Source organism: Motacilla alba, chromosome 25, assembly GCF_015832195.1.
Source record: "Motacilla alba alba isolate MOTALB_02 chromosome 25, Motacilla_alba_V1.0_pri, whole genome shotgun sequence".
Classification (NCBI taxonomy): domain Eukaryota; kingdom Metazoa; phylum Chordata; class Aves; order Passeriformes; family Motacillidae; genus Motacilla; species Motacilla alba.
Genome location: NC_052040.1, coordinates 1,462,764 through 1,483,746, shown reverse-complemented (window position 1 = coordinate 1,483,746; position 20,983 = coordinate 1,462,764). Strand labels below are relative to the sequence as shown.

At 68.8% G+C, this 20,983-nt stretch overlaps 4 protein-coding genes across 4 annotated transcripts; 3 read left to right on the top strand and 1 right to left on the bottom strand.

Annotated features, from left to right (window-relative positions):
* The first annotated feature begins 1,248 nt into the window (after positions 1-1,248).
* Positions 1,249-2,646, top strand: MRPL24 (mitochondrial ribosomal protein L24). Its single transcript, XM_038161865.1, has 5 exons — positions 1,249-1,798; positions 1,879-1,974; positions 2,052-2,155; positions 2,233-2,363; positions 2,444-2,646. The coding sequence occupies exons 1-5, from the start codon at positions 1,250-1,252 to the stop codon at positions 2,578-2,580; spliced, it is 1,017 nt and encodes a 338-aa protein (XP_038017793.1). The 5' UTR covers position 1,249; the 3' UTR covers positions 2,581-2,646.
* Positions 2,647-2,690: 44 nt separating this feature from the next.
* On the bottom strand, positions 2,691-6,243 carry RRNAD1 (ribosomal RNA adenine dimethylase domain containing 1). Its single transcript, XM_038161859.1, is given in 8 exon segments — positions 2,691-2,902; positions 3,007-3,194; positions 3,709-3,839; positions 3,841-4,395; positions 4,471-4,533; positions 4,607-4,894; positions 5,771-5,892; positions 6,102-6,243. Coding segments are annotated over 8 exon segments (1,575 nt in total). The 5' UTR covers positions 6,139-6,243; the 3' UTR covers positions 2,691-2,711.
* Positions 6,161-9,967, top strand: ISG20L2 (interferon stimulated exonuclease gene 20 like 2). The gene is given in 6 exon segments (XM_038161864.1): positions 6,161-6,322; positions 6,805-6,950; positions 6,953-7,209; positions 7,211-7,432; positions 8,378-8,578; positions 9,121-9,967. Coding segments are annotated over 6 exon segments (1,086 nt in total). The 5' UTR covers positions 6,161-6,179; the 3' UTR covers positions 9,238-9,967.
* A 4,814-nt stretch (positions 9,968-14,781) lies between these two features.
* On the top strand, positions 14,782-20,617 carry CRABP2 (cellular retinoic acid binding protein 2). The gene is made up of 4 exons (XM_038161946.1): positions 14,782-15,096; positions 16,675-16,853; positions 19,114-19,230; positions 20,064-20,617. Exons 1-4 carry the CDS (start codon positions 15,027-15,029, stop codon positions 20,112-20,114), a joined length of 417 nt encoding a protein of 138 aa, XP_038017874.1. The 5' UTR covers positions 14,782-15,026; the 3' UTR covers positions 20,115-20,617.
* The last annotated feature ends 366 nt before the right edge of the window (positions 20,618-20,983 follow it).

The following is a 20,983-nucleotide window of genomic DNA, read 5'->3' as shown; positions in this document are numbered from 1 at the left end:
GCGCCTGTGGTGAGCCCCTGGAGCCCCCTGCGTGATGGGTTTGGGACCCTTTGGGCTGCCAGAGCCCCTCTGGGATAGGGGGAGTGAGCAGATGGACCAGGGGGAGAGATGGGGCTGGGGCAGGAGAGGGTTTGGGGTTTGGAGGGGAGATAAAATAGGAACTGCAGAATCGCAGACTGCCCTGAGCTGGGCAGGACACAGGAGGATCAACTCTTACTGCTGGGCCTGCACACAGCACCTCAGACTCCCAGCATTGTCTAAACACTCCTTGACCTTTAGGATCACGGAATTACGGAATATCCTGAGCTGGGAGGGACCCACAGGGCTCAGCGAGCTCTGGCCTGGCACAGGACACCCCAAAATGCTCCCAATCCCGACATCCTAGAGCCTTGTCCCAGCACTCAGCTTTGGTGCTGGAACAGTGGAATATCCTGAGCAGGAATAATCGGGATAATCGAGTCTGGCTCTGGCCACCCCAGAATTGCATCCCGTGCCCGAGGGCCGTGCCCAAACGCTCCCTGAGCTGTGTCAGGCTCGGGGCCGTGCCCGTTCTCGGCCGCCCTGTCCCACACACCCGGCCCACACAGGACAGGCCGCACCGGGGCAGTTAGGCCGTGCCCGGCTCCCTGCTGAGGGGACAGCAGAGACCGTGCCCTGCCCCTGCACCAGCCGCGGGGACGGGGAGGCCAGCAGCAGAAGATGGAGCCGTGGCCGGACTACAGCTCCCGGCAGCCGCTCACCGTGCGCCGGGCCGCGGCGGGGCCGGGGGCCCGGGGGGGCGGCGGGACTACGGCTCCCGGCGTGCCCCGCGCCGGGACTACGACTTCCGGCGTGCCCCGCGCCAGGACCACAACTCCCGGCGTGCCCCGCGCCGGGCACAACCCCACGCGGCCTCCGCGGCGGCGCGCCTTGACCACGCCCCTCCGCGCTTGGCCCCGCCCCCGGAGCGCGGCCCCGCGGGTGAGCGCGGCGGGGTGCGGGACCCCCGGGGGGCTCCGGGGCCCTTTCCGGGGTGCTGGGGGGGTTTGCCGGGGCTCGGGGCCCTTTGGGGGCGGCCGGGGCTCTGCGGGACTCCCTGGGTGTCGTTCCCGGCGGGGTGCAGGGGCTGTGTGCTCTGCGGGTTCCCTTTGGGTGGTGGGGGGCTCTTCGGGGGTGCAGGGGGCTCTGCCCGGGTCCGTGCGCCCTTCGGGGGAGTGAGCTCTGTGGGACCCCCGGGTGCTCTTGGCTGGGCTCTCTCCCCGTGCGTGGGATGCCCTGGGGGAGGTGTGACTCCTCGGTTCTCTCGGGGAGTGGGGGGCTCTGCAGGACACCGGGGTCCCCTTCGGGTGGGGGGTGCCCTGTGGGACCCTTGGGTCCCTTCCTGGGTGAGGGATGGCTCTGCCAGTACCTGGCTCCCCTTTGGAGCCTGGGGGTCTGCTGGGGACCGGGTCCCCTTTGGGGGCGTGGGGGATCCGTGGGATCCCTTTTGTGGGGGGCTGCTCTGCCAGACGCCTCCATCCCCTTTGGGGGGGCTCCGGGTGGGTGGCGGGTAGCTCTGCTGGACCCTACACCGGCCAGCCCCACGACCCTGGCGAGGATGAGGGGTGTCCACAGAGCCCCCCCTGCCCTCGCAGTCCGCAGCACCATGCGGCTCTCGGTCCTGCTGAGCGCGGCGCGGCTGCCCCCGGGCTACCGGCACGGCACTTGGCCCCCCGACTCCACGGCCGCCCGGCTCCGCAACCCCCCGGGGCAGCGCCGCCGCAAGGTCTTCGTGGAACCCATCGCCAAAGACGACTGGAAGGTGTTCAAGGGCGACACGGTGAGGCTCCCCCTGCCCAGGCCGCCCCCCTGGCTGGCACCGGGGCCGGGGTGCCAGCTGTGCCCCTCTCTCCGCCGCAGGTGCAGGTGCTGGCCGGGAAGGACGCGGGCAAGCAGGGCTTGGTCACCCAGGTGGTGCAGGCTCGCAACTGGGTGGTGGTGGAAGGACTGAACAAGGTGAGGCCGGAGCGGGGAGGGCTGCGGGAGGCCCCGGGGTGGCCACGGGCCGTTGGTGACCCCCCGTGCCCTCGCAGCACTACCGCTACGTCAACCGCACGGCCAAGTACTCGGGCACCTACATCGCCAGCGAGGCGCCGCTGCTGCTCGGCCAGATCTGCCTGGTGGACCCCGAGGACAGGTAAAGCCCCCGGGGGGGCGCCGCCGAGGGGACCCCCGGCCTCGGCGCCGCCCGCCGCCAACGCCGCGCGCCCGCAGGAAGCCCACGGAGGTGGAGTGGAGGTACACGGAGGAGGGCGAGCGCGTCCGCGTGTCGCTGCGCAGCGGCCGCATCCTGCCCGTGCCCCCGCAGCCGCGCCGCGACGGCGTCGTGCCCGAGCAGTGGATCGGTGAGAGGGGGTGGCAGCGGGGGCCGGGGGGACCTGGCGGGGGACGCGGCGGGGTCAGCGCCGTCCCCCTGCCCGCACAGATGGCCCCAAGGACACGGCGAAGGAGGACACGCTGGCCAAGACGTACCGGCCGTCGCTGAAGACCTTCGAGGAGGAGATCATGGATGCCATGGGGATCGTGGAGACACGCCGGGCCAAGAAATCCTACTGGTATTAACTGGGAGAGCTGGGAGCCCCCCGAGGCGGGCTCTGCAATAAACACCCCCTGGATTTGCTGGGTTTGCGGCGTGCAGTGCTTTCGGTGCGGCACCAACTCACACCCAGCTCTGGAGTGTACAAATCCTGGGTTTATTGCGGGCTCTGTCTCTCCCTGAGGGACGCTGCTTCCTCCGGCTCCTCATCCTCGCTGCTGTCTCCGTCCCCAGTGTCCTTGGCCAGCCCGGCCAGCGCCGTGTCCAGCGGGGTCCGCGCGGCCACCAGCACCAGGTTCCGCGGGGAGAAGCGGGGGTTGAAGAGGGGCACGAGGGCGCAGTGGAAACCTGGGGAAAAGGGGAAAAGGAGAGCTGGGAGAACGCAGAGAGGAGTCCAGGGAGCGAGGAAACAGGAGCGGGAGGACGGCCCCGGCAGCTGTGCCCATGCCCACCTTGCTCCCGCAGGTAGAGCAGCCGGTCGAGCAGGATGAGGGTCTCCACGGCGGGTGCCAGAAGCTGCCCCAGGGTGCAGAACGCCACCACCTTGTGCTGCTGCTCCAGCATGGCCCCCACGGCCCCCGAGTCCAGCGGGACCCCCGCGGGGTCCAGTCCTGCCAGGGGCAGCCCCAGCTGGGCGTACCTGTCATGAGAGGGGAGCAGGGGAGTGCCAGGCAGGACCCCCAGTGCCCAAACTCATGAGGAGGGCCCCAGAAGAGAGTTCCCCCCCTCCCCAAACTCACTGCAGGGCCAGGAGGGGACACAGGAGGTTGACCCCACTCCCCACTCATGAAGAGGGTCCCAAAGGGGGGTTCCCCCTCCCCAAACATGCTTTGGGGCCAGGAAGGTACACAGGAGGGGACACAGGAGGTTGACCCCACTCCCACGCTCATGAAGAGGGTCCAAAAAAGGGGTTCCCCCTCCCCAAACTCACTGTGGGGCCACGAGGGGACACAGAAGGGTGTCCCCACTCCCCAAACTCACAAGGAGAGTTCCGGAAAAGGGTCCTCCCTCCCCAAACTCATGGTGGGGCTAGGAGACATCCCAGAAACGGACCCTCCATGCCCAAACTCAGCGACGGCCAGCAGATCTCCCCGAAAGGGCTCACTGGGGACCACCACGGGATGCAGCAGGGGGTCCCCCCTGCCCACACTCACTCGGGGAAGCTGAGGCCGTGTGCCTTCCTGCCCGGCTGCAGCCCCAGGTGCCTCTTGGCGGGCTCGGCGGCGCGGATCAGGCTCTCGAGCGCGGCGCGGTAGCAGTGGGCGCGCAGGTGGGCGCCGCCGCCCGCGCAGCCGGCCCTGGTACTCCTCCAGCGCGTGGCACGCCGCCTCCCGCGCCCGGTAGGACAGCTGGTGGCCCGGCAGCGCCGCCACCGAGGCGCTCAGGGGGTAGCCGGGGGGCTGCCGCGGCGCGGTCGACAGCTTCATGTAGCAGCAGCCCACCAAGGCCACGGCGGCCACGACGGGGCTGCGGGCGAAGTGGCACAGCAGGGCGGGGCTGAGGTCCCCGCAGGCGTGGAGCCCCGTCACCAGCACCCTTTCCCCGTCCTCGGAGCCCCCCGGGCCCCCCAGCGGGTTCCGGGCAGCGGGGCCGGCTCCCGGGGGCTCGGGGGGCAGCAGGAACTCCGCCCAGGGAGCTGCAGGGTCCAGGCGGCCGGCCACGTGCCGGGGGGCGCGGGGGGTCAGGGGGTGCCCCCCGTGTGCCGGCGCCCTCCTGGCTTTGCCCAGCTCCCGCAGCAGCTCCCGGTCGAAGCGCTGGGCCAGTCCCGCCAGCCGGGCGTCGCTCTCCACCGCGGTGACCCTCAGCCCCAGCCCGAAGGCCAGGAACCGCGACAGGTGGCCCTGGGTGGGGGGGACACCAGCTCAGCCGGGCTTTGGGGGATCCCCGGCCCCCTCTCCGTGTCCCCCCGGCCTTACCTGCCCCGCTCCGACGTCCACCACGCGCTCGCAGCCGGTGGCGCGGCTCAGCCGCCGCAGCAGCTGCGGACAAGGGCGGCTCTTAGGGGGGCTGGGGGCGGCCGGGGGGGCTCGGGGCGCAGGGAGCGGCACCCACCTTGCCCAGGCGCGGGATCTCGTGCTGCTTCTTGGGCTTGACGTGGCGGCGCAGCGGCGGGGGCAGGCGGGAGCTCTGGCACGGGGGGTGCGGGCACCGTGCCGGGCATCCCCGCGGGAAGGCCAGGGCGCGGGCGGCGGCGGCAAAGGCCAGCAGGGACAGCGGCCAGGCGGCCCCCGGGCCCCCGCTGCCCCCCAGGAGCCCGGCCAGCTGCACCGGGGTGGCGCCGGCCAGGGCGGGCTGCCAGGCTGCGGGCAGCTGTGCCCACAGATCCTCGGTGAAGAAATCCTGCGGGGAGCGGGGTCAGCGTGGGGAGCACAGCCTGGGGGGGACAGCCCTGGGGGACACAGCCCTGGGGGAGAGCCTGGGGGACACAGCCCGGGGGGTACAACCTGGGGGCACAGCTCGGGAGGGGCACAGTCCAGGGGGGCACAGCCCCGTGGGGGACAGCCCGGGGTCCAGCCTGGAGGGGGGCACAGGCTTTGGGGACACAGCCTGGGGGATGCAGCCTGAAGGACACAGGCTGGGGGCAGAGCCCGGGGGGGGACACAGCTCAGGGGGTCAGGGGGTACAGCCCAAGGAGCACAGCCCGGGGGGCACAACCCGGGGGACACAGCTCAGGGGGCACAGCCTGGGGGTCAGAGCCAGGGGGCACAGCCTGGTGGGCACAGCCCAGTGGGCACAACTCACAGGGCACAGCTCAGCAGGTACAGCCTAGGGGGCACAGCCCGGGGGTCAGAGCCAGGGGGCACAGCCCAGGGGGCACAGCTCAGGGGGCACAGCCCGGTGGGCACAGCCAGGGGTCAGAGCCAGGGGGCACAGCCCAGGGGTCAGAGCCAGGGGGCACAGCCCAGGGGCACAGCTCAGGGGGCACAGCTCAGGGGGCACAGCCCGGTGGGCACAGCCCGGGGGTCAGAGCCAGGGGGCACAGCCCAGGGGGCACAGCCCAGGGGGCACAGCTCACAGGGCACAGCTCAGGGGGCACAGCCCGGTGGGCACAGCCCAGGGGTCAGAGCCAGGGGGCACAGCCCAGGGGGCACAGCTCAGAGGGCACAGCCCGGGGGTCAGAGCCAGGGGGCACAGCCCAGGGGGCACAGCTCACAGGGCACAGCCCGGGGGCACAGCCCGCGGGGCACAGCCCGGGGCCAGCTCCGGCACACTCACAATGACGAAGGCGTCGAGCAGGGGCCGGTAGAGCGTCAGCAGGCGGATGATGTCGGCGGCTCGCCGCTGCTCGGGGCTCTGCCGCGGCTCCGGGGGGCCGGGCGGGGCTGCCACGGCGGCTCCTGGGGCGGCGGGGGGTCAGCCCCGGCACCCGGAGCCCACCCTGGCACTGCCGCCCCTCCCCGGCTCTGCCGTTCAGCACCCGTGTGACGTCACTGGGCAGTGACGTCACGCAGCGAGGCGATAACCCTCCCGCCGTGACGTCACGCGGCTGTGACACCATCATCCCCCCCCCCCACCGAGACGCCCCCGGAGCCACGGCACCACTGACCCCCGGGCACCCGTGACGTCACCGGGACGCCGGGCATGTCGTCGCCGATCCTCCGCGACGTCGGTCTGACGTCATCCCATGCGTCACGGAGCCGCCGCGCGCGCGCCCCTCAGCGCCCGGCGCCGCCCGAGTTCCCGCCGCGGCGCGCGCCCCGATGACGTCACTGCCGGTACCGGGCCGGCCGCGTGTTTCCCGGGAACTTCCGGTTCCGGGGCGCGGAGGTGAGCGGGGGGGAGGTACGCGTGGAACCGGGGGTCTCCGGTACCGGGAGTCGGGGGTTTCCGGGGCCGGGAGACCCGGAGGTCGGGGATTGTCGGTACCGGGAGTCCTGGGGGTTGGGTCGGGGGTTCCCGGTACCGGGAGTCCCGGGGGTCAGGGACTGGCGGGGCCGGGAGTGCCGGGGGTCGGGGATTGTCGGTACCGGCGGTTGGGAGCTCCCGGTCCCGGAGGTCCCGGGGGGTCGGGGGTTCCCGGTACCGGGAGTTCCGGGGGTCGGGGGTTCCCGGTACCGGGAGTCTCGGGGGTCGGGGATTGTCGGTACCGGGGGTCTGGAGTTCCCGGTCCCGGGGGTCGGGGATTGTCGGTCCCGGGGGTCTGGAGTTCCCGGTCCCGGGGGTCCCGGGGGTCGGGGATTGTCGGTACCGGGGTTCGCCGGTTCCCGGTGCCGAGGGCCCCGCCGCTGAGCCGCCTGTCCGCCCCGCAGCGGCCCCGCCATGGACGATGTGATCCTCAACGTGGACTTCACCGCCCCCGAGCGCCGCCCGAAGAAGGAGCCGGGCAACCGAAAGCACCAGAGCTTCGTGCGGCGGCGGCGGGAGCTGGAGCGCCGCGGGGTCCTGCGGCAGAAGCAGCTCCGGCGGCACCGAGCGGGCCCCGGCGGGCCCGGGCACGGCGTGCGGGCCGGCGCAGCCCCAAGGAGAACGGCACCACCACTGCCCGGTGCCCCCCGGCGCCCCAGAGCGGCCCCACCGGCACCCAGGGCAAGGCTCGGGGCGCGGCTGCCGGAGCCCCCGCGGCCTCCCCGACCGGCCCCACCGGGCCCGGTGCTCCCGCTCGGAGCAAGAGGAAAGCTCGGGGCGCCCCCAAGGCCGGCGGAGCCCCCCCGGCGCCCCCCCAAGCTGGTGGCCATGGACTGCGAGATGGTGGGCACGGGGCCCGGCGGGCGCACCAGCGCGCTGGCCCGCTGCAGCATCGTCACCTACGAGGGCGACGTCGTGTACGACCGCTACGTGCGGCCCGAGGCGCCTGTCGTGGACTACCGCACCCGCTGGAGCGGCATCCGCCGGCAGCACATGGCCCAGGCCGTGCCCTTCCGCAGGGCACAGCGCCAGGTCCGGGGCAGGGCTGGGCTCGGGGGGCGCGGGGGTGGGGGGCTGATCGCCATGGGGCAGGGGGGACAATCCCTGTGCCCCAGGGACAATCCCTGTGCTCCACAGGGTAGGGGGGACAATCCCTGTGCCCCACAGGGCAGGTGGGACAATCCCTGTGCCCCAGGGACAATCCCTGTGCTCCACAGGGTAGAGGGGACAATCCCTGTGCCCCACAGGGCAGGTGGGACAATACCTGGGCTCCAGCGACAATCCCGGTGCCCCACGGGGCAGGTGGGACAATACCAGTGCTCCACAGGGCAGGGGGGGGACAATCCCTGTGCCCTAGGGACAATCCCTGTGCCCCATAGGGCAGAGGGGACAATCCCGGTGCCCCAGGGACAATCCCTGTGCCCCACAGGGCAGGGGGAACAATCCCTGTGCCCCACAAGGCAGGGGGGACAATCCCTGTGCTCCAGGGACAATCCCAGTGCCCCACAGGGCAGGGGGGACAATCCCAGTGCCCCAGGGACAATCCCCGTGCTCCACAGGGCAGGAGGGACAATCCTGCCCTGCCCTGTGGTGCACAGGGAGTGTCCCTGGGGCACAGGGATTGTCCCCACACTGATCTCTGGGGCTCAGGGATTGTCCCCCCTGGCCTGTGGTGCACAGGGAGTGTCCCTGGGGCACAGGGATTGTCCCCACACTGATCTCTGGGGCTCAGGGATTGTCCCCCCTGGCCTGTGGTGCACAGGGATTGTCCCTGGGGCACAGGGATTGTCCCTGCCCTGCCCTGTAGTGCACAGGGATTGTCCCCCCTGCCCTGTAGTGCACAGGGATTGTCCCTGGGGCGCAGGAATTGTCCCCACACTGCCCCACGCCCACTGCCCCCATTCTTTGGGCAGGGCAGAGACTTCCCCCGGGGCAGGGCTGGCGCTGCTGGGGGTCTCACCCCCTCCTCTCCTGCAGGTTGTGCAGATCCTTGCTGGCAAGGTGGTGGTGGGCCACGCCATCCACAACGACTTCAAGGCTCTCCATTACTGCCACCCCAAAGCTCTGACCAGGGACACGTCCCAGATCCCGCTGCTGAACCGCCGGGCTGGCTTCCCTGAGAACGTGGCCATCTCCCTGAAGCGCCTCACCAAGGCCCTGCTGAACCAGGACATCCAGGTACCCTGGCTGGAGCCCCCCCGAGGTGGGGAACCCCTGTGCCATGCCAGGAGGCAGCGGGGAGGGAAGGGGGAAGGTCTGAGGCACCCTGAGTTCAGCCAGTCCTGGAGCAAGGCAGCCCTGTGCCTCAGTTTCCCTTTCCCTGGGAGAGGGGAACCCTCAGCTCAGGGGTTTTTTTTCCTTTATGCCCACCCCACAGCTTTGCCTGCGTCTCCCCAATTTTCTCTGTATCCCAAATCTGCCTGTACTCCCCTAAGCTCCCTGCATCCCCCCCCCCGAGCTTCCTGTACCCCAAAATCTGCCTGCACCCCCCCCATCTCCCTGCACATGCCCACCCAAGCTGCCTGCACCCCCCAATCTGCCGGCAGCCCCCTGGAGCTGCCCCTATGCCCTGATCCCCCCCAAATCTTCCTGCACACCCTCAGCTCCCTGCATCCCCCCCACCCCACGGCTGCCTGCGCTCCCTAATCTCTGCACGCCCCCCCCAGTTCAGGCTGCCCCCCCAAAATGGGAGCTGTGGCAGCTCGTGTGTGTGCCCACAGGTGGGGAAGAGCGGCCACTCCTCGGTGGAGGACGCCCGAGCCACCATGGAGCTCTACAAGGTGGTGGAGGAGGAGTGGGAGCAGCACCTGCAGCAGCAGAACCTGGAGCAGAAGTGACACCCTGGGGGGCTCAGAGTGACACCCCCAACCTGGTCCTGCCTCTGGGAGGGGCTCAGAGTGACACCCCCAGCCCGGTCCTGCATCTGGAGGGTCCCAAAGTGACACCCCCAGCCTGGTCCTGCCTCTGGGGGGGCTCAGAGTGACACCCCCAGCCTGGTCCTGCCTCTGGGAGGGGCTCAGAGTGACACCCCCAGCCCGGTCCTGCATCTGGGGGGGCTCAGAGTGACACCCCCAGGCCGGTCCTGCCTCTGGGGGGGGCTCAGAGTGACACCCCCAGCCCGGTCCTGCATCTGGGGGGGCTCAGAGTGACACCCCCAGCCTGGTCCTGCCTCTGGAGGGTCCCAAAGTGACACCCCCAGCCTTGTCCTGCCCCTCGAGGGTCCCGTGAGCCCTGAGGTGCTGCCCTGTCCGTGGCTGAGGAGGAGCCAGGTGTGATGTCCCTGTCCCCAAGCCTGTCGTGCCTTGTGCCGCTGTCCCCAGGGTGGGCCGGTGCCTTCCCCCGGGGGAGGGGAGCCCCAGAGGGGTCTCTGGCGTTCTGCACCCCCGAACGCTTCGGGGCTGCTGCCGCTCCTGATCTGGGAGTGACCCTGGGGCATCCTGAGCACGGCCCCCATCGCTGGGGCGCTGGGAGTGGAGCGGGCTCCTTCCTCCTCCCCAAACTACCTCTGTCAGAGCCGGGAGCTGCCGGTGTGCCCCGGGGCTGCCGCTGTGCCCGGGGGCTGCCGGTGTGCCCGGGGAGCTGCCGGTGTGCCCCGGGAGATGCCGGTGTGCCCGGGGAGCTGCCGCTGTGCCCGGGGGCTTCCGGTGTGCCCCGGGAGATGTCGGTGTGCCAGGGGAGCTGCCGCTGTGCCCCGGGAGCTGCCGGTATGCTCCGGGAGCTGTCGGTGTGCCCCGGGAGCTGCTGGTGTGCCCGGGAGCTGTCGGTGTGCCCCGGGGATGCCGGTGTGCCCGGGGGCTGCCGGTGTGCCCCGGGGCTGCCGCTGTGCCCCGGGAGCTGCCGGTGTGCCCGGGGAGCTGTCGGTGTGCCCCGGAGCTGTCGGTGTGCCCCGGGAATGCCGGTGTGCCCGGGGAGCTGTCGGTGTGCCCCGGAGCTGTCGGTGTGCCCGGGGGCTGCCGGTGTGCCCCGGGGCTGCCGGTGTGCCCCGGGGAGCTGCCGTTGTGCCCCGGGGAGCTGTCGGTGTGCCCCGGGAGATGCCGGTGTGCCCCGGGGATGCCGGTGTGCCCCGGGAGCTGCCGCTGTGCCCGAGGAGCTGCCGCTGTGCCCCGGGAGCTGCCGCTGTGCCCCGGGAGATGCCGGTGTGCCCCGGGGCTGCCGGTGTGCCCGGGGAGCTGTCGGTGTGCCCCGGAGCTGTCGGTATGCTCCGGGAGCTGTCGGTGTGCCCCGGGAGATGCCGGTGTGCCCCGGGGAGCTGCCGCTGTGCCCCGGGAGATGCCGGTGTGCCCCGGGGATGCCGGTGTTCCCCGGGAGCTGCGGCGGGCATTCACATCCCTCTGCAAAGTCCCCGGTCCGCTCTGGGAGCTGTTTTAGGGTGGGGAAGTTCCGCTTTCCTCATCGTGCCAGGCGCGGGACAGGGGCATGGCGAGCGGCATCGCCCCATCCGCCTGCCCGAGCCCCCCCGGGGGCGACCATGGGGGTCCCGCGGGCGAGTCCCCCCACCCCGCGCCGGCCCGGGGACACCCCCGAGGCCAACGAGCCTTGACGGGAACCGCTTTGAACTGAAAGGTTTATGTGCAAAATCCTAATTAAAAAGAAATGATTCAAGAGCTCTTCCCTTCGGTGGCGGGCGGGGAGGAGCCCCCGGCCCCGGTGGGCGGGAGCGGGGGGGGTCCCTTACCGGGCCGTCACCCGGCACCCTCCGACATCTGCCCTTCCTCCGCCTCCTCATCCAGCCAGGGCCGAGCTGGCCCCTTCCCCGACCCCCCGCACCCCCTTTTTGTGCCCGCACCACCGGCGGCTCCCCGGTAACCGGGAGCGGTGCCGGTGCCGAGCCCGCAGCCGCCTCGGGGATCCCCCGCCCCCGCCGGGCTGGCCGCGGCCCCGAGCCCCCGACGCGCGTCACTTTTTCCAGCCTTTCCTCGCCGTTACGTGGCTGCGCTTGGCTCGGGGCGCTGGAGCCCGAGGGAGGGTTTTGGGGTGCAGGAGGAGGGGCCCTTCCTCCTCTTCTTTTGGGGTTTGGGTCCCCCCGCGGTGCTGGAGAGCATCCCACGGGCCGGGAGCTCGCGGGGTGCCGGGGGGCTCATCCCCCCCGATCGTGCCGGGTGGGGGTGGGAAAAGCTGTCCGAGCCCCAAAATGCGGAGGAAGGTGGGAGGGAGGAGGAGCAGGCGGGAGCCTTTGTGTCTGCGCTGGGTCTGGCGGTGATTAGGGGCTTTACAGCGCTCAGAAATGGCCGGTCGTTAAAGGGGTTTATGGCCCTGGAAATGAGAAGCAGCCGGCCGGGCCCCAACCCCCGGCGGGTGCGGGACGCGGGTCAGGGTCCGGGGGATCGCCTCCATCTCACCTCGGGGTCCCTCCGGATGGGGCTGGGACATGGGGTGGCTTCCCGGGGCTGAGGAAGGGTCCCGGGAGTGGGGCAGGGTGCTGGGAGTGGGGCAGGGTCCCGGGGCTCCGGAAAGGTCCCAGGGATCGGCTGGATCAGGGTCCGGGGCCAGGGCAGGGTCCCAGAGCTGAGTGAGGGTCCTGGAGCTGAGCAGGGGTCTGGAAGCAGGGTCCTGGAGCTGAGCAGGGGTGTGGAACCGGGGCAGGGTCCTGGAGCTGAGCAGGGGGCTGGAACCGGGGCAGGGTCCTGGAGCTGAGCAGGGGGCTGGAACCAGAGTGGGGTCCTGGAGCTGAGTAGGGGTCTGGAACAGGGGCAGGGTCCTGGAGCTGAGTGAGGGTCCCGGAGCTGAGCAGGGGTCCCAGCCCGGGGCAGGGTCCTGGAGCTGAGCAGGGCTCTGGAAGCTGAGCAGGGTCCCGGAGCTGAGGAGGGGTCTGGAACCGGGGCAGGGTCCCGGAGCTGAGCAGGGCTCTGGAACCGGGGCAGGGTCCCGCTGGGGCCGCACAGCAGAGGTCCCGGGGCACGTGGGCTCCCTCCCGCCCCACAGCCGGGGGTCCGAGCGGCCGCGGGGCCGGGGCCGGGCTCGGTCGCGCCGTCCAGCTGCGTTTCATTTCCGCAGCGGCCGTGGCCGTGGCCAGAGGCGGGGGGTGGGGGCCGCGTCCCGCCAGCTGGGGACGATTTGTGGGGACATGGGGCGGAGACGACGGGTGACCTGCCCTTGCTCAAGCTTCACCCCCCACAGAGGAGCCCCCCCCATCTTCTCTCCCAAATTGCGACGACCCCCAACAGCTTCGGCTCCCGGCTGGGGCGAGGGCACCCGACAGCCCCTCCCCGGATGGATCCCGGGCACCGGGGAGGGGGGAAAACATCCCCAAGGACGCCCCCATCCTCCCAGGAGGGGCTCTGGGGCACCGACAGCATTTTGGGGGCGTCCACGGGGGTACCGGGGCAGCGATGGAGCCCTGCCCGAGCTGGGGGAGCCCCCCCCAGGGGTTGCGCTCGGGATTTCTGCGGTTTGCGAGGATTTCTGCCGGGAAGGGGGGTGCGGGCGGTGGATGATGCCGGATGTTTCCGGAGGCTGAGCCAGCTGCTGCTGCTGCTGCTGCTGCCCTGGCACCGGTACTCGGCTCCCCACCCGCCTCCCGGAGAATCTGTGCCCTTCCCAGGGGTGGCCGGCGCTCCGGGGGGGGGTTATTTGGGGCCAGTGGCTTCACCAGGATGGGGGGGAGGGAGAGGAGGGTGCGGTGCAAAGGCTTCGTCCGCCCTTCCCGGCAGAATCCCTTCCAGATGTGGGGCTGCCGCTGCCGGCGCTCACTCCCCGCCGGGTCACGGTACCCAGCACGGCACGAAGGGCACGGGGGTGCCCCTGGGAGTCTGCAGGCAGATCCCACCCCAGACCCCTCCACCCACTTACCCTGGAATGGAGATGCCTTTTTCCCACCCCCCCATTTTCCCCAAATTTGGAGCAAACCCACAGCGCCGCCCCTCCTGCGGCTCCGGCATGGGGGCAGCTCCTGCGTCCCTGGGGTGAAGGGTTTGGGGTGTCCCTCCAGCAGCACCCCCTCCCCGAGCCCCCGCAGCTCTGCGTGTCCCCGTCGCTGTCCCCGTGCCCCGTGGCACGGCCCCGGCGCTGCTGTAGGTGAGGTTGTGTCAGCGCCCGGTGAGAAATCCTGTTCTTCAGGGGATTAGGGATGCGGCAAGCCGGGACTTGGCTCGCCGGCCCGAGCCGGAGCTTCTGGGGGCACGGGGGGGGGGGATGTGGCCAGGAGGAGGGGGGCCACGGGGGGCTCTGTGAGCCCAAATCGGAGAAGAAGCCTCTCTCCTTCCATTCCAGAGCTCCTGCTGAACCAGAAACGCCATTTCTTGCTTTTCTTGCCCAGAACCGGCCCCGCGGCACAACCTGCCCTTCCCGCGGCGGTTCCCAGGGCTCAGGAACCTCGGGAAATCCCTGGGCGCTGCTTAGCTGGCTGGGAGCAGAGTTTCACCTGGCCCTGGCAGCTCGGCCACAGCCCCACGAGTGTGCACAGACACGGCTGGGAGTTTGTGAGTGAGTTTGTGAGTGAGTTTGTGAGTGAGTTTGTGAGTTTGTGAGTGAGTTTGTGAGTGAGTTTGTGTGTGAGTTTGTGAGTTTGTGAGTGAGTTTGTGAGTGAGTTTGTGTGTGAGTTTGTGAGTTTGTGAGTTTGTGAGTGAGTTTGTGTGTGAGTTTGTGAGTTTGTGAGTTAGTTTTTGAGTTTGTGAGTGTGTTTGTGAGTTAGTTTGTGAGTTTGTGAGTTAGTTTGTGAGTTTGTGAGTTAGTTTGTGAGTTTGTGTGTGAGTTTGTGAGTTTGTGAGTTAGTTTGTGAGTTTGTGAGTGAGTTTGTGAGTGAGTTTGTGAGTGAGTTTGTGAGTTAGTCTGTGAGTTTGTGTGTGAGTTTGTGAGTTTATGAGTTTGTGCATGAGTTTGTGAGTGAGTTTGTGAGTTTGTGAGTGAGTTTGTGAGTTTGTGAGTTTGTGCGTTGGTGCGTGATGGTGAGGCTGGGAATGCCGTGGATCAAACTCACGCGTGTACAAGCGAGCGCAGGCATCACACCTGTGCAAACACGCGTGCCCTGTGCACGCTCGGGGGTGCGGCGAGATTTGGGGGTGCACGCAGCTGTGGGGGGACGCGTGGAGATCGGGGGTGCAGGCGGCTTGGGGGGGGGTCACAGATTTGTGGGGATACAGACAGATTTCGGGGGTGCAGACGGCTTGGGGGGGGTCACAGATTTGTGGGGATACAGACAGATTTCGGGGGTGCAGACGGCTTGGGGGGGTCACAGACAGATTTGGGGAGGGGTCCAGACAGATTTGGGGGTGCAGCACATGCGGGGCGCGGGCGGTTTCGGGGGGATGCTGGCGATTAGGGGGAACCGGGCAGAGTTTGGGAGGTGCCCCAACCTGGGGAGGGCAGGGCACGGCTCTTGGGGGGATGGGAGCGGGCTGGGGGGGGACAGGCGGGGCAGGTGGTGCCTCCAGCCAGCGCCCCCACGGCGAATGGGGGCGGGGGGCTCGCCCTGGGCTCTCACCCCGCAGGTGAGCGCGGAGCCCCCGGGCCGGGGCCGGGGCCGGGGGGTGGGACCAGCCCGGCGATAAAACGGCGGCGCGGGCGGGACGGGACGGACGGACGGACGGACGGAGGGAGCCAGTGCCGGTGCCGAGGGAGCGGCGGATCCCTCGAACCGCTCATTCCCCACTCTGTCCCCTCCCTGCGCCCCCCACGCCGGCAGCCGCGATGCCCAACTTCTCCGGGAACTGGAAGATGAAGAGCTCGGAGAACTTCGAGGAGCTGCTGAAGGCTCTGGGTGAGTGGATCCCGCTCTCATCCCCCCTCCAAGTGCTCTTCCAGCCCGGCGGTGCCGGTGCCCGGAGCCGCCGTGTGCCGCGGGGATCCCTCTGCTCCCCCTTTTAGCCGGGCTCCGGTGCTCGGTGCCCCCTGAGGAGGCAGAGGCACGAGGGGGCCGGGCAGCGTGGCCCGCTCCCCCACGGGAGGGATCCCCCTGCGGCTCCCCCTCTTTCCTGCCTCAGTTTCCCCACTCTGGCGCTCCCCCATCGCGGACCCGCCCCACCCCGTCCCCCTCCGCCCCCCACCCCAAAAGCTCCGGCGGGCTCACCTGCCCCAGGGACCACCCTGGGTACAGCCGGTGTCCCCAAAGCCAGCCCGGGCAGGAGCCGCTTTGTGGGGGTTTTGGGGTCCCGCTCTGCCAGGCCTCATCCCGGGCCCCTTTGCCCCCCGCGGCAGAGCTGGGTCCCCGCTGAGCGGGGGCGGGGAGGGCCAGGACTCATCGCGGGGGCTGGAACTGGGGGGGCACAGGCCGGGGGGGGGGGGGTCCCCGGGGCTTTGGGCAGGATCAAATCCAGCTCCCGCACCGCTCCCCTCCGCCTGACCCGCTCCTCGCCAGCCGGAGCAGAATATTTTCCAGGTTAGGGGATACGTAACGAATATTTCAGGATAATTATCACTTTCTTGGGTTTCACTCCCGATCCCCCGTGTCCCCTTCTCCCCGCCCTGGCCCCGCTGATGGAAGCGGCTCGGGGGAAACCTCAGCAGGAAAATAAATCTGCCAGGGCCCCCCCCCGGAGCCCTCCTCCTTTCCCACGGCGCAAGCGGGGGGCTCCCCCCGGCTGCTCCCTCCTGGGGCTGGGGGTTTATCAGCTCCAGCCCCCCAGACCGCCCCAGCCTTGGTTTCGCACCCTTTGGGGGCTGTTTCTGCCCCCCACCCCCGTCAGCATCATGTGGGGGGCGTGGGGGGCCGGGGCTGCCCCGCTTTCGGGCCCCCCCCGGTGTGAATCAGCCTGGGGGCTCTCGTGGGGGCTTGGCGTGGCCATCCAGGGGACCCCTGGGGGACATGTCCCTTCCCACTGCGGGGGGTTCGGCTCCCGGAGCCCCCCCCGGGCCACCCGCAGCCCCTCCGTGTGTCGCCCCCCCCCCCAGCTGTCCCCTTTGTGCGGGGGGTCAGTCCCCACCGCCAGGGTGACACGGGAACAATGTCCCCAAAGCAGCTCCCCCGTGACAGCCGGGGGCTCCGGGCCGTGATGGATGAGCCGCCTCCGGAGCGGGGACAAAGCCCCGGCTGCGGGGGGGAGCCCCTCGGGGGGGGGTCACGGGGGTCACCTGGCGCAGAGCTCGGCCCGGGGCCCTCGTCCCCGCCGTCACCCCGCTCTGGGGGAGCCCTGGCCCCCGTCACCCCCGTGCCTTCCCCCGGGCGCATCCGCAGGTAACGAGAGCCAGATGTGGCCCAGCTGCGCCCGGGGGGGGCTCGCCCGTGTCCCCACCCCGGGTTGGCCGGTGCCACCTGCATCCCTGGCCGTGTCACCGCCGCCCCCCCGGGCTCCCCCCGGCTCGGCGGGGACGCTCGGTGGCACCGCGCCCCTCTCTGCAGGCGTCAACGTGATGCTGAGGAAGATCGCGGTGGCGGCGGCGGCGAAGCCGGCGGTGGAGATCCGGCAGGACGGGGAGAGCTTCTACATCCGCACGTCCACCCCCGTGCGCACCACCGAGATCCGCTTCAGGGTGGGAGAGGAGTTCGAGGAGCAGACGGTGGATGGGAGACCCTGCAAGGTGCGAGGGGAGCACGGCCCTGCACAGGCCAGGGAGAGCGAGGGAGAGGGTGGGAGTGAGAGTGAGTGTGAGTGTGGGAGTGTGGGAGTGAGTGTGAGTGTGAGTGTGAGTGTGGGAGTGAGTGTGAGTGTGGGAGTGAGAGTGTGGGAGTGAGTGAGAGTGAGTGTGGGAGTGAGAGTGAGTGTGGGAGTGAGAGTGTGGGAGTGAGTGTGGGAGTGAGTGTGTGAGTGTGGGTGTGAGTGTGAGAGTGAGTGTGGGAGTGAGAGTGAGTGTGGGAGTGTGAGTGTGGGAGTGAGTGAGTGAGTGTGGGAGTGAGAGTGAGTGTGGGAGTGAATGTGAGTGTGGGAGTGAGAGTGTGGGAGTGAGTGAGAGTGTGGGAGTGTGAGTGTGGAAGTGAGTGTGAGAGTGAGTGTGGGAGTGAGAGTGAGTGTGGGAGTGAGAGTGAGTGTGGGAGTGAGTGTGAGTGTGGGAGTGTGAGTGTGGGAGTGTGAGCAAGTGTGAGTGTGGGAGTGAGTGTGAGTGTGGGAGTGGGAGTGTGGGAGTGAGTGTGAGAGTGTGGGTGTGGGAGTGTGAGGTGTGAGACTGAGTGTGAGTGTGAGAGTGACTGTGCGAGTGTGAGAGTGAGTGAGAGTGAGAGACAGTGTGAGAGTGTGTAAGACTGAGTGTGTGAGTGAGAGTGTGAGAGTGTGAGAGTGAGTGTGAGTGTGTGAGAGTGTCAGAGTGAGTGTGGGAGTGTGAGTGTGAGACTGTGAGTGTGTGAGTGTGAGTTAAGGGTGTGAGTGTGAGACTGAGTGTCACAGTGAGTGTGAGATTGTGTCTGTGTGTGTATGTGAGAGTGTGACTGTGTGTGCAAGCGTGTATGACTGTGTGTGAGTGTGACTGTGTATGTGTGTGTGTGTGTCAGTGTTGCTTGTGAGTGTTTCTGTGCATGTGACTGTGTGTCAGTGTGACTGTGTGTCAGTGTGACTGTGTGTCACTGTGGTTGTCTGTGTGTGTTTGTGTGCATGTGAGTGTGTCAGTCTGAGTGTCAGTGTGACTGTGTGAGTGTGTGACTGTGTGAGTGTGTGACTGTGTGTGTCAGTGTGACTGTGAGTGTCAATGTGACTGTGTGTCAGTGTGACTGTGAGTGTCAGTGTGACTGTGTGTCACTGTGGGTGTGACTGTGAATGTGTCTGTGTGTGACTGTGTGTCTGTGCGTGTGAGTATCAGTCTGAGTGTCAATGTGACTGTGTGTGATTGTGTGACTGTGTGTCAGTGTGTCAGTGTGACTGTGAGTGTAACTGTGACTCTGTGTGTGATTGTGTGTGTCTGTGTGTGACTGTGCATCAGTGTGACTGTGTCTGTGTGTGTGACTGTGTGTCAGTGTGACTGTGGCTCTGTGTCTGTGTGTGTGTGTGCACACTTTGCACCAGGGCAGCAGCTCTCCCTCCCCTGTGTCACCCCCCTATGCACACCCCCCTGTGTCACACCCCCCTGTGTCACCCCCTGTGTCACCCCCCTGTGTCACACCCCTGTGTCACCCCCCCGTGTCACCCCCTGTGTCACCCCCTGTGTCACCCCCCTGTGTCACCCCCCTGCACACCCATCCCAGGGCACACCCAGCTGGCACGGGGGCAGGAGCTCCCACGTGTGTCTGTCTGTGTGTCCGTGTCTGTGTGTCCGTGTGTGTCTGTGTGTGTCCGTGTGTGTCTGTGTGTGTCTGTGTGTCTGTCTGTGTGTGCACAGCCACCTTCTCCCTGTGGCTGCTTCCCCTTCTCCTGCACCCCAACCTCCCCATCCCTGCCCTGGCTCCCCCAATCCTTACCCTGTGGCCCCCAACCCCTCATTGTGCCCCCAACCCCTCATTGTGCCCCCCATCCCCTCATTGTGCCCCCCATCCCCTCATTGTGCCCCCAACCCCTCCCTGTGCCCCCCAACCCCTCATTGTGCCCCCCAACCCCTCCCTGTGCCCCCCAACCCCTCATTGTGCCCCCCATCCCCTCATTGTGCCCCCCAACCCCTCCCTGTGCCCCCCAACCCCTCATTGTGCCCCCCAACCCCTCATTGTGCCCCCCATCCCCTCATTGTGCCCCCAAGCCCCCCATTGTGCCCCCCCTGTGCCCCCCGGTGCCAGCTGAGCCCGCGCGCCCGCCTGGCGCAGGGACACAGGCCCCGTCCCTCCCGGGGCTGGTGGCAGATGTGACAGACGCTCCGGGGAGGGCAGGGGGTGCCCGGGGGTGCCCAGCTGTGCCCCCCCAGCGCTGCCCCCTGTGCCCCCCAGAGCCTGGCCCGCTGGGAGAGCGAGAACAAGATGGTGTGCGAGCAGCGGCTGCTCAAGGGCGACGGGCCCCGGACCGGCTGGTCCCGGGAGATGAGCAACGACGGGGAGCTCATCCTGGTGAGGGCACCGGGCACCGGGGGCACCGGGGGCACGGGGGAAACCCCCGAGGAGCGCTGGGATGGGGACAGGAGTAGGAGGATGGGACAGGATGGGGCAGACGGGACAGGAGGGGGTGGGATGGGGACAGGAGCGTGCTGGGATGGGGACAGGAGCGGGAGGATGGGGACAGGAGCGGGAGGATGGGACAGGAGGGGGTGGGATGGGGACAGGAGCTGGGATGGGGACAGGAGCGGGTGGATGGGACAGAAGCTGGGATGGGGACAGGAGCAGGAGGATGGGGACAGGAGCACACTGGGATGGGGACAGGAGCGCACTGGGATGGGGATAGGAGCTGGGATGGGGACAGGAGCGCCCTAGGATGGGGACAGGAGCTGGGATGGGGACAGGAGCACACTGGGATGGGGACAGTAGCGCGTTGGGATGGGGACAGGAGCAGGAGGATGGGACAGGAGCGGGAGGATGGAACAGGAGCTGGGATGGGGACAGGAGCAGGAGGATGGGACAGAAAGGGGTGGGATGGGGACAGGAGTGCTCTGGGATGGGGACAGGAGCAGGAGGATGGGGACAGGAGGGGGCGGATGGGACAGGAGGGGGAGGATGGGACAGGAGGGGACGGATGGGGACAGGAGCTGGGATGGGGACAGGAGCGCCCTAGGATGGGGACAGGAGCAGGGATGGGGACAGGAGCGGGTGGATGGGGACAGGAAGGGGTGGGGTGGGGACAGGAGCAGGAGGATGGGACAGGAGGGAGTGGATGGGACAGGAGCTGGGATGGGGACAGGAGCAGGGATGGGGACAGGAGCTGTGACGCACCCTGCTTCTCCTTGCAGACCATGACGGCCGATGACGTTGTGTGCACCAGGGTCTACATTCGGGAGTGACCCCCCCCCGCTCAGCCGAACCCCCCCATCCCCCATATCCCCCCTCCCCCACCCCGTGTCCCCTCAGTCCCTGCACTCACCCCCTGTCACGGGGGGGGTGTTGCATCCCCCCGCGGGGGTACGGCAGCGAACCCCCTGTTTTTGGGGACACACACACACGGATTTCCCTCCCCCTGCAGGGCGGGGCTCTCCGGGGCCAGCAGAATCTCCCGTCCCGTCCTGGCCCCGCTCGGGCCTGGCGAGGTGCCGGGCTGCGGCGGGGGGTAACGCGGCCCCTCCCTGCCTTTTGGGCCGCTTTGAGCTGGTTTGGGCTCGGGCTGCTGTTGGTTCCCGCAGCCCCCAGCCCTGCCCCGCGACCCCTCCCCAGTATTTATTTGTGAATATGGTACCGGACGGGAACGCCGAACCCCCCCAGCCTGGGGCAGAGCCAGGTCCCAGCCCCCCCCCCCCAGGGTCCAACTTCCCTCTGTGAGCTCCCTCCTTTTTCAATAAATGTCCTGTGACGCCCCTGTGGTGGCCCTGTCTCTCGTGCTGGCCCCACTGGCACACAGATCCCACACCCTGGGTCTCAGGATCCCACGTCCCAGATTCTGCACCCCAGATCCTGCAGTCTGGATCCCACACCTCAAATTCTGCACCCCAGATCCCACAGTCTGAATCCCACACCTCAAATTCTGCACCCCAGATCCCACACTCCAGATCCCACACCCCGGATCCCACACCCCAAATCCCACACTCCAGATCCCACACCCCAGATCCCACACTCCAGATCCCATACCCTGGATCCTGCACCCCAGATCCCACACCCCAGATCCCACATCTCAAATCCCACACCCCAAATCCCACACCCCAGATCCCACACTCCAGAT